At 39.4% G+C, this 11,495-nt stretch overlaps 1 protein-coding gene across 1 annotated transcript in view; it reads right to left on the reverse strand.

The window, feature by feature from the left end:
- The window catches only part of CD47 (CD47 molecule), a 31,807-nt gene that overhangs the window by 10,225 nt on the left and 10,087 nt on the right, over window positions 1–11,495 (reverse strand). Inside the window, exons 3-7 of the mRNA XM_031060806.1 lie at window positions 8,310–8,660; window positions 3,345–3,434; window positions 1,557–1,658; window positions 1,096–1,188; window positions 468–563 (exon numbers count right to left, since the gene is read on the reverse strand). Coding sequence (XP_030916666.1) covers window positions 468–563; window positions 1,096–1,188; window positions 1,557–1,658; window positions 3,345–3,434; window positions 8,310–8,660 — 732 coding nt within the window. The remainder of the gene's footprint in view (window positions 1–467; window positions 564–1,095; window positions 1,189–1,556; window positions 1,659–3,344; window positions 3,435–8,309; window positions 8,661–11,495) is intronic.

Raw genomic sequence — 11,495 nt, forward strand, 5'->3', positions numbered from 1 at the left:
ACAAATCCAGGTTTACTGTTTCTACATTTACATTCTTAATGTGTTTTAATGGTATTCATTGAAATATTAATGGACTCAGTTTAGCAAGGAATGTCTGATTTAATCACTTAACATGTGAAAATTATTATTATTTAATTTCTAAATACCCCAGGCCCCAGTAAGAATAACAATAGTCACCCAAAATCAACACTAACATGCAAAAAAAATTAAAACAATTAACTTTTTTTAAAGCAGATGCTCACAGAATGCAGTCATTAAACTGATGTATGTAATACTTCCTTTAGCCTATTCTTCTTTCACCACATAAAAGTATTAGCACAGTAGTCCTAAACTACATTTACAGAAGTTACTAGCTAACATTCCATGTAGTAAAGCCATTTTCACAAAGTTTTAGTGTTAGAAATAAACAAACATCAGATGTAGACAAGAGTAAAAGGCACACTTTCACAGAAGACTTAAGTGCTTACCTGCGACACACAGTGCAAAACCAACTACAGCAATTATAAATCCAAGAAGTTTTAAACCTATCAGAGCCAATGTTGCCTGCAGTAGACTGTCAAAAACTGGGGAAAAAAGAAATAAAATTATAAAATTTAACTACAGAGATGTAAAATACAGATAACTGCATAAAGGTAGAAATCAGATTCTCCTAAATTCTAAGCTCAGCCAACCAGCATGGTAACAAATCTACAAGTCACTGAAAGTCAAGGCTCCTGTATGTATACATACACACACAATTTTATATATATATATATATATGTAAATAACATTATAAACAAACCACAAGTAGAAAAAATGGAACCCACATTCTCAGAGGAAATTATCCAATCCACTCCCTAAACCCAGGAAGGGTGAGCAGAAGTCACTCAGATGTGCTACCCTAGATTTACTGTTCAAGCAGGCAACTCCTACATCTTCAGTGAAGCAACTCAGCCCAACAAACACAGGCTAAACATTTTGTTTCAAGATACTATAAATGTGATGAACCCAGCGTGCTATTGTAGCACCTGTTTATAAAAATTAGAATATTTTGTAGATTATGGGAGTAGCTCAGTTTGCTTCAATCCATGTGTTAGTGAGTAAAGAAATACTCACCAATTCCAAACATGATGTACTGAAGTGGTACCAGAATCACAGCAGGGATTACAATGAGGCCAAGACCAGCCTGATTCTGTACAGTATAGCCATCTGCAAACATTTATGTGGGAATCAGTAAAACCAAAATTGTTAGCTGGATAAACGCATAAAGCAACAAACATAAATCATTGGCATCACCAAATTTCCCACTGAATGAACCAGAAGTCACTATCTAGTCCCTAATATTCACCCAAGGCAGTAGGACAGAAAATATACATAAATTTTGAGTCAGTATCTTCCTATGATCACTTGAGGGCCTGACAACTGCAATGCTGTTTCTGCTGTAGTCTGTATATTCTTTTTATTTTAAAATTTAGTAGATGGCAATTAACAGGTGGTACTAACTTCCATACTACAGAATTGAAGAAATTCTTTTCAGCTCTTATTTCCTTAAATTGAGAGCAATTTTCATCACTTACCTTGGATAAAAAGAGCAGCACCTACACCAGCTACAACTGCAAAGATGACAAGCGCTACAATAATGCACACTTTCCTCTGAGATTCAATTTCATATTTTAATCCTTAAAGAGACAGAGGGGAAAACAATCAGACACACAGATTCTCTCACTGAAATACACAGATTTATGACTTGGACTGTCCCTAAGTAAAGAAACTCACACTCCTAAAATTTACAACTATATCCACTCCCAAGATATAATTTGTGTTTATTAATTGATATGGTTAATATGGCTTACTCAGAAAAATGACACCTGGCATCAGGGTTCTAGTCAAATTCTTACTTTCTCCTTTCATGCAATTCAGCTGATATGTTATCAGAATAACTCTGGGCATGGTACAGGTTAATTCAGGTAGATGCACTGCTGATATTTAAATGCTACAGTAAATTTGTTACTCGGGTCGATGTCAAGAGAGGGATTAGAAATTTCAGATTTCATTCTCTTCTTTATGACACTGTGTGAGCTCAGACACATCACATCACCTCTGTCCCCAAAGGAACTTAAATCCTAAAAACAGTCATGTAAACGGAAGTCACAAAAACCCACCTCAAACAAACCAATACAACACCTCCCAACACACAAAACCAAGAAAACAAACATTTACGAATAGTACACAGAAGAATCATGCCCAATTTAAAAACCTAATTAAAGGCATAAAGTATCATTGGTGGATTCCCAGGTTACCTAAAAGAGTAAAATCTAAAGAAAAAAAAATGCACCAACACAAAAAACTCCCAACAAGCAATACGCACACCCACATTTATTAAGTTAGAGATAGGACACCTCATTTCCCCACAGAAGCCAAGACTTTTCAATGAATTGCCCATGTGCAAAAACATCCAAGCACGCTAAAATTACTCTTATAAAATGACAGTGCTTCTCCATTAAATTATTTTCCTAAAAATGTTGTAAGTTCTGCTATGAAAGCAGTGCAATGACAAGTTCTGAACAGATCAGAGTTCCTATACCATTATAAAATATGAAAATCAGGAATATAACAATACAGAGATAAAATAATTTTTTAAAGTATGTATTAGTTTTCAACCTTGGACCATGGATAGACCTTTGAAGAGTAACAAACACTTCCAGAGATTCACGAAAAAGTAATAAAGGAAGTTATACATAGATAGCTGCATATGTATGTGATTACTACAAATCACTCAGTGCAATTACTTTCCATTTCTCACTGACTTGGCTCTTAGCTGAAATGTTTCTTTTTTTTCATTTGTTTACTTTTCAGAGGTCTAAAAATTGAAAAAGACTGAAAAACCTCAAAGACTGAGGTAACAAATTGCACCATCTGAAAGACCAGGACATAAAGCACACTCTGCATTGCACAGATATTGGACAACAGTGTTTAAAGAACATCTAAGGATGTCTGTCACTGGAAAATTTATGTATTGCCTCTAAAGACATTTAACAAAAGCACTGATGTCAGTGTTGAAGTATAACTAAGCCAGTGCTAAAAGACTAATGAAAATATTTACATTAAGAAGAAAGCACACCATCCTTCTATCATATTGATTTTATGGCCATATAATGAAACATTTTTGAATTATTCAATAATGTCATGGTGAATCAACTGTGAAGAAAAGCTTCACAATACCACGCCTCTGTGTATTATCTGGATCAATTTCCACACATCTTTTAGATGTGAGTATCACCTTTCATTTTACATGGATGCCTTTATGCATGGAAGTGATTTCAGGACAATCAGCAACTGCAAAGAATTAAAGAGTAAATACTTACCAATAACAGTTAACTGAGCTGCACATAAAATAACAAGTAAGCACACCAATGATACGATGACAGCCCTCTCCACTAGAAGGAACCATGATCCTAGTGAATAAACAAAGAAAAATAGTAGGAAGAGAACAAAAACTGAGCCTATTTGCTTTGTATTTATCATTCCTCAGGCTATGCTGTAGATTGCCCAATACTATATGTAATGCAGCATTAAGAATTATAATAGGCTAAGAAACCTACGTCCTCTACCTTTGTATTTTTCTGTGTGACAACCTACTTTTTCAGCACTTCCAGCCATCCCAGTATTTTCCAAACTGGAACTATTAACTTCCACTGGAGCAGAGAATATGCTGGTGCTAATTTGCGGCACTACAAGCTACTGAACTTGTGGAACGACAAAAATCTCTGTAGATCAGAAAAAAACCCCAGTATTTACGCTAAGCAGAGAAGATATGAACGGTCCAATCTGATGCCTCCTCAGCCATTCTATTTTACTTTCAATGGCGGTAACTCCAGAAGAAATCTGGATGTGTGGTAAGGAATACAGGAGCTAGCCAAATGAGAGGAAAACTATTTTAAGTCCTCCAAACATCATCCATTTGGATTTTTTTCCCCTGCATTTTGGATGCCATAGGCTGTTCAGTCAGTCATGCTTTAAGACCCTGTAAGCCACCTTCCAACATAAAATTCTGACAATATCTCCACTGAACTAGAAAATGCAGTTAATTCTTGCATCTCTGCTCGTATATTTATTTAGGCTCACTCAGTGGAATCCAAAGTCTCCATTGCTTATACTTTCCACCATTCCTCTGCCTGCACGTTTGCTTCCAAAGAAATTTCTAATCTTCATTAAGATGCATTTGCTGCATTTTTCTCCATCCATAAGAGTTGTATCTGTTGCTCCAGCAATATGTAATTATGCAGCAATACCTCACAATTTTAAATGCCAATTAAATACCCTGAGGGCAGCTTCTAAGTTCACAAATTTCCCTCTTGCCCTCCCCTCCTCCCACAAGAAGTCACAGAAGTAGATATAGCACATACAACAGAAATACAAGGCAAACATTAAGCTGAAGGCAAGAAACTTATAACTCACTGTCCTGCTTTGAAAAGGAAGTGAGTTTTTTTGGAGTTTGGTGGTCAAACCAATAGGTGCTCAGATTTGAATATTGGCATGGCCACTGAGGACATGGATACACCTCTGAGAACACAGGGGGTCAAATGCAGAGAACTCGCAGGAAAACTTTCTCTTGGTTCTGGTGGGTGAAAGAGGTCAGAGCTCCCCTGCCCAGCTCGGGGCTGGGCGGGGGAGGGGAAGCCATGCAGCCGAGAGAGCGCCTGTGCCATCTTGAAATTTGATATTCTGTGCTGGCAGCATGGCCGGCCGAAAAGGAGAAGTGGGGGGGAAAGGTGCCCAGCAGGGCAGTCATGACAGTTCTGGACAGGCAGAGTCCAAGATTTTAACCCTTTTCTTGGATGATGGAAACCTTACAAATGCTGATCCAAGAGAGACAGAGATGTAATAGAAGGAAATGGGCAAGTGTGATGGAAGTTTGTGCAAGTGAAAGATGTCGGAAGAAGTTGAGAAGAATCCTAGGTGGGAGGAGGTGATGGAGTGGCCTTTGGCTGGACTCTTCTTATACAGCCATGGACAGAACTATTTATTTTTCCTGTTACACAGAGACTGCTTAGGGGGAGGCAATGGCTTGGAGCCAAGAGAGTGCAGTGATGCGATGTGAAGGAGTGCATGAACAGACAGTGGGTGAGGAGGGTGGTGGTGCCCTCCATCTTCAGGGAAGAAGAAGAAGATCCCTGTTCTCGAGACCCCTCGGCCCCAGGGGGTGAATTTGGTGGGGAACAGGTGCCCTGAAAGTGAGAGAGACTGTGCTTTTTTTTGGAATTGGGCAAAGCATCCTTAAAAGGGGAACCCTAGATGCAGCTCTGGTCCATGCAGAGTGGCGAGAGCACTGGGCATGGAAGGAAGATGTCACAATGGCAAATGTTCTCCAGGTGGTGCCATGTGTGACATGGAAACCCAAGAGGTCTCAACTGTGTTTCCAGGAGAAGCCTATGGTACAAGAGGGACTCATCTCTTCTTGATGAACTGAGAATTGATTATCTGAAGGGTAGTGATGGACTGAGAGTTGGTGATCTGAGGGGTGGTAAGCTGAATTGAGAATCCAAGGTTTTGTCCTACTGTGATGTATTGGAAATTTGGCGGCAGAAGGAGGAATGTTTTTGGAAGGTTTTCATTCTGAGTCCTGTGTGTGTTTCTTTTTACATATAGCTGCAGGTTAATAAAGTTTTTTTTCTGTATTTCTAAGCTGGAGCCTGCTTTGCTGTATTTCTGATCACATCTCACAGCAGACACCAGGGAGAGTATATATTCATGGGGGCACTGGCATTGTGCCAGCGTCAAACCATGACACTCACCAAAACAAGGCTGATTAACTGAATTGTTTAATGCAAGGCTTTTTGCTTTATTTGCAATATTGAAAAAGCAACTAATACTGAACAGTAACTTGTAATGCACAGTGGCTGCTCCCTAGATAAGCCAAATCCCAGTGATGCTGTTTGATGCAACTGAAAATAATTAAAGTAACTGCAAGCAGAGACTCTGAGAGCCACTTCAGTTCCTCTGCAGCATTTCCAGCTGACATCATCCAGCGTAAAGAGAAAGCAACCAAGAAGCCTGGTATCTGCTAGAGCTTCAGCATGCAACACAGAACCATGTGTGGTCCTGGAGTCTGAAAGAATTTCCTGTACAGAAGAGTTTGCAATACTGCAGACACATGCAACATGCAAGGAAGAGGAACTGCTGAAAGGGGAAATATACTTCCCTTACTCTGGTGCTTCATAGTAATCAACTGAACTCCTGGCATAAAGCAGTGTTTTGAGACCCAATATAGGGCAGTCAGCTCCAAGCTAAGAAGAGAGACTTACAGACTGGGGAAAGAAGAGTGAAAAGAAGAGTAAAGGGAAAGAAAACAGGGGGGAAAAAGGCAAGGAAGAAAAGAAATGAGAAGGATGATGAAAGAAGAGAAAAAGCAGCAAGAAAAAAGATGAAAGATGATGAAGAGAGGAAAAAGAAAATGAAACAGGAAAACTTGACAGTCACTCTCCTGATCAGGAAAGTGTGTCTGTGCACAAAGACGAAGGCACTTGCACAGAAATCTTGCTCACGCTCTTACCCACTGCCTAGGTGAATCCAGGAATTCTTTAAGAGAGATGGAGGATGGCTGCCTCTTGTATGACTATCTTTGTTAAAGCATCAACTGGAACATGCTAGTAGTGACAGTATGAATTCATTGCTCAGAAATGATGCAGTGAAGACTGGTACAGGATTTCCACTATCCACTAACCCTTTTCAAAACTCACTCACTAAACTTTCTTCTATTAGCTTATTGTCTCAAGAGTTTCTCTATAACACTGCGGAGGAGCAAGCAACAAAAAGTTGTGCAGAAGAAGTGAGAGAGAGAGCAAGCGACTGTGTTTTCCTTCACCCTCAAACCTAAGTTTTACATTTTCTAGCATATACTCTCAAACCTAATGCAACCTCAAAACTATGAGTTTTTCACTAACGATATTTCTCCTTTGATGTTTCATCACCACAACTGACAACTAGAAAATGAAATTAGAAAAATTATATCAGTTTCCTGCTCTGTTGTCTTTATGCCGATTTCTTCATTATAAACACAAAGAAAATAAAACTTGCAAATGGGACTTGATTCTCCTACATTCTCAAACCTTGCTTCCTCTTCTGGAGAGTAACACTGAATTGCATAAACAGTCAAAAAAGTCTGAGTAAGCTGTAAGAGAATGAAGGAAACAGAAACCGTGTATACCTCTTCCCTGTTTTTGCAGCATTCTAAGAAAAGAATGATATTCTAGCATCTTCCCTTTCAGTGGCTGTGCCCTTCTCAATTTCAGGATCACGTTTTCTATGCAGGGTATATGGTTAACTCAACAACTAGATCCAAATGAGAATTACACAAATGCCTGCAGGAGCACACAAACAACATCTGTTTGAGCTTCACAAATATTTTATTGTGAAGCGTGAAAACTAATAGCAAAAACAAAAAAAATTCTGGAGTGCGTGGGTAAGGCTCCGTGTGCTACATATATGCAACACATTCAGTGCTTCTGAGCAGCTCTCCAGAGGCAAGTCTCCTGCAAAACAGATGAACAGGGCACACCTATGTCCAGTGAAGCTGTCACATCTGCACAGCACTGGACAGATAACACAGGTACAGCAGAACCCATTATCCAACAGCTGAGGCACTGGAGAACATGGCTGGGACCAACAAGATAAAGTAAAACAGCTCTCTAGATGAGAAATTAATTTAGTGAACCTCATTCATTTTAACATCACTTTAAACACCATCTTTCGAAGATGACATTTAATGCTAGAAAACCACAACAAGTTGCCATCTATCAATAGCATTTTCAACCTCGCTAGAAAACTGCCTACTTTCAGACTGAGTTTTAGAGCTCTTAAAACAGAATTTCTACTAGTTCTACCTGTAGTTTTCCAGCAGAGTTAAAGGCTGCAAGAAGCAATTCTTCCAAGAAAAGATCTCTGCAAACACTGTGATGGATGTATACATTCCAGTATTATGAAGTTGATCAGAAATATGTCACACAATAACATGAGACTGCTGAATATATCAGCATCTACATAATCAAAAATATGTGGGAAAACATAGATTTTCCTATATGGGACCTAAATCATGCTCAGACATTATTACAGAATGAAAAAATGTGTTCAGATCTTTCCCATGGAAGCACTCCCCTCTAACTTAAACCTGAATAAGGTATATTAGCTTACAAGTTAGAAGGCCTGGGTGCTACATATTTTATATTTCACTTTAAAGGATCACATTGCCATATTCATTATTTTCCCTTTCCCTTAAGATTTTGTTTGCTTTCCCCTTCCAATAGGTTCTGAAACAACAGCAGGCAACTCACCTGAGACGGCTATAAGTTGCATTCTTATTTTTCCTTCTCTGTTTGATTCTGTTACTTTACAGCTGTAATTTCCAACAGTCGCTTGTTTACGGTTAAGCACCAGCGAGGCCACACCCTTGATTAATTCCGGCGGGGATAGAAGTCTTGCAGACGAAAATGAGGGATGAGTATTAACCTTCTTGGTTCCTCCATGATAAGAAAAAATTATAACTCCTTGGCTTGTCCATGTAACAAACATGACATTTTCATTGTTCTGGATTAGATTAGTCACGTAACAAGGTAAAACTACGGTTTTATTACAGTCGCTTTTTTCTACAATACTTGTCCCAGAAAGTATCAACTGGGCAGAACCTACAAAGAAAAATGAAAATGGACACATTCAGAATTATTTCTTAATACTCAAAAACAAAGAAGAAATAATTGCAACAAGTGAATTGGAAAAAAAAACAAACTCTCCCATGAAACAACAAAAAGAGAATCATGCTTTAAGGGATCAACAGAAGATGAAAAAAAAGACGTTATTATAATTCTACTTACTACACAATTCTAATTCTACACAAACTCAAGCCATTCTCACCATAATTTAATATATAGATACGATAACCCATCATACACTTGAAAAAAAATCTGGGTTGCCATTTATTTACTTGGACACTTCTATTTCACAAGGGGAAATTCTGTCTGGTTTCTGCAGAACATATAGATAACATCAACCACAGACTGTGCCACTGATGTTCAGTTTTTTGCTGCTGATCACACAATATAAACTGAGGTCCAGTCATCAGCTCCACCCAAGCTCCCTTTACAGCCCATTAAGAACACAGGGAAGAAAGTCTCAAAAATTATTACACTTCTGAGAAAAGGCAGGCCAGGGCAGCTTAGTCAAGAAAGCTTTATCACTTGTTCCCTCTTATGTCTGAAGGTGGAGCCAAATGCCCATAGGTTTAGATCACTTCTTGCAAATTCTCTTTTCCTTTCCAGTGGAGAATGTGCACATGCAATACCATCTATTAAATAAGATGACTACTTAGTATTTGACTGCACAAATACACAACAAAATGGAGAATTTGTAAAAATCACCAACCTGTACTACAAATCACCATGACTAATGTCTCTAACAATCACATTCAATGCAGGTGAGGAAAAATAAACACCTCAAAGGATTACGTTACCATTGCTGGGTTTTCCCATCTCCCACATGGCACCACAGTTCTAAAACAATAGTATTGACTGACAACTGTTTCAAGACCGACCTCAGCCCTGTGCCAAGATTTCATCAGAAATGAAGATTTATTCACTAGCTCTTAAGAATATCAAAAATTGTAACAGCAGTATATAAATTACATCAGAAACCAGAAAAAATAGGTTAATTAAACTAGATTGGATGTAAGCTATGAGGACTTTGAATATTTTATTTTCTCTATTTTTCCTTGTTTGTATGAAATCATAACAAAGTTTAATAGCTTTCTTCATAGTAATTGCTCCCCAAAGTCCCAGAGCCATTAATAATTCAAAATGCTTTACTACATCCATCTGATAAAACCAAATATGGGAAAGGATATGACAATCCCCTAATACTATAAGCACTGAGACTTACAAACTGGAATAGCTCCAGAGACTTCAGGGAAACTACTTATACTCACATGTATAAAACCAGCTCAGAATGATGATATATATTTAATGACTAAACTTAAAAAGGGCAAGGGGAGAAAGAAAAAAAAAACAAGGAAAGGGGAAAAAAAGTTATGTCACTATTCGCAGTAGCTCTTTAATTTTTCCCCCCTCAAGTCAAGAGTCTCAGATCACATTAAAAAAAAACACTCCTGTTTTAAATATTGCTTTAATATTCTAACACTATTTCCTGGATTACTACTGAGTAACAAAAGCTTAAAATAAACTGGCTCTGTATGTATTATGCATGATGGCATTTCACAATGAGGAAGAAGTATTCTCTGGTTTACTCATTGTGTTGCATTTTTAAACTAATAAAAGTAACAAAAGCAGGACAAAGGAGTCACACACAAACCTCAACCTATGCCCTAATAAAAATCAAACATATACAATTAAAACCTTCAATGGTTCTTTATGAAATAAACTTCACATCTGTTTCACACTAAATCATGATAATAACTGTTGGAATTTTTCTTCTTTTTCAGAGCCAGCACATTTACATTTTCGCGTGCTCAGTCCTCTGCGACCCGGGTGCTTTGACGGAAGAGGTTGTGTGGCTGCTCTCCCACTAAAGGGAGCCCCACGGCTTCCTGCAGATGGTACTTCCACTACCGACTTCCCAACAATTCTGGTGCTAAGAGGAAGCCAAGAGAACCCTCTCCCACCAGTTATCAAATCCTGCAGGCAGTGGATTACTGGGTGGGCTCTTCGCCTCCAACTTTCTTGTAGATTATAATCTTAGAGGTGTCACATGAAGGTGGCAATTTTAGAGCCTTACACTACGCAGTGTGGGGGCTTCTGAAGAACTCGCAGTTGCGAAGCTGCCACAGAAAGGCTCTGCACACGCAGAGCAAATTCAGAACTGCTACATGCAGTTGGCAGAACTGGTTAAGTGTGGTCACTGCACCTGATGGGAGCCGGCCCTTCTCACCTCCTCATGCAAACCACGCTGGGGCACTTGACATTTAAGCCAGCCTACTGCTAACCCCGGAACCGAGACTGTGATTTCGACATGAGGTTTAAAAACGCAAGTTTCGATGTGCTGCATACTGACAAAACAACACTACAGCACCTGCACCTCGCTGAAATCTTTTTAGCTCTGTCCCCCGACTGAGCTTCTTCTCAAGGCAGAAAAATAAGAATTTAAGACTGTGCAAAGTCAACTGCACTTCGATGGCACACAAACCTATTAAAGATCAAGAAACGTCGCTAACCCTAGACCCTGTGCAGCGGGGGACCAGCGTGGCAGTTTAGGAAAGCACAGCGAGCTGAGCTGCCCTAATGCACAGGGAGGTGAGGAGCAAAGCTCTGGGCACGCTGTCTCTCCTCTCCCCCGCAACTTCTGAGGGGAGCAGCCCATCGCCTGCCCCGGGGACAATGCAGGGAGCGGCGGGGGCTGGATAACAGCGTGTGTTTGCGCGTGTGTATGTGTCCCCGCTCCTTCCCAAAGGATGGCGATCTACCACTGCGGACCCGCGGTCCCACAGGCGCCGGCTGCCAGCAGGAACTGCCGGG

The sequence above is a fragment of the Geospiza fortis genome, unplaced genomic scaffold (assembly GCF_000277835.1).
Source record: "Geospiza fortis unplaced genomic scaffold, GeoFor_1.0 scaffold131, whole genome shotgun sequence".
Classification (NCBI taxonomy): domain Eukaryota; kingdom Metazoa; phylum Chordata; class Aves; order Passeriformes; family Thraupidae; genus Geospiza; species Geospiza fortis.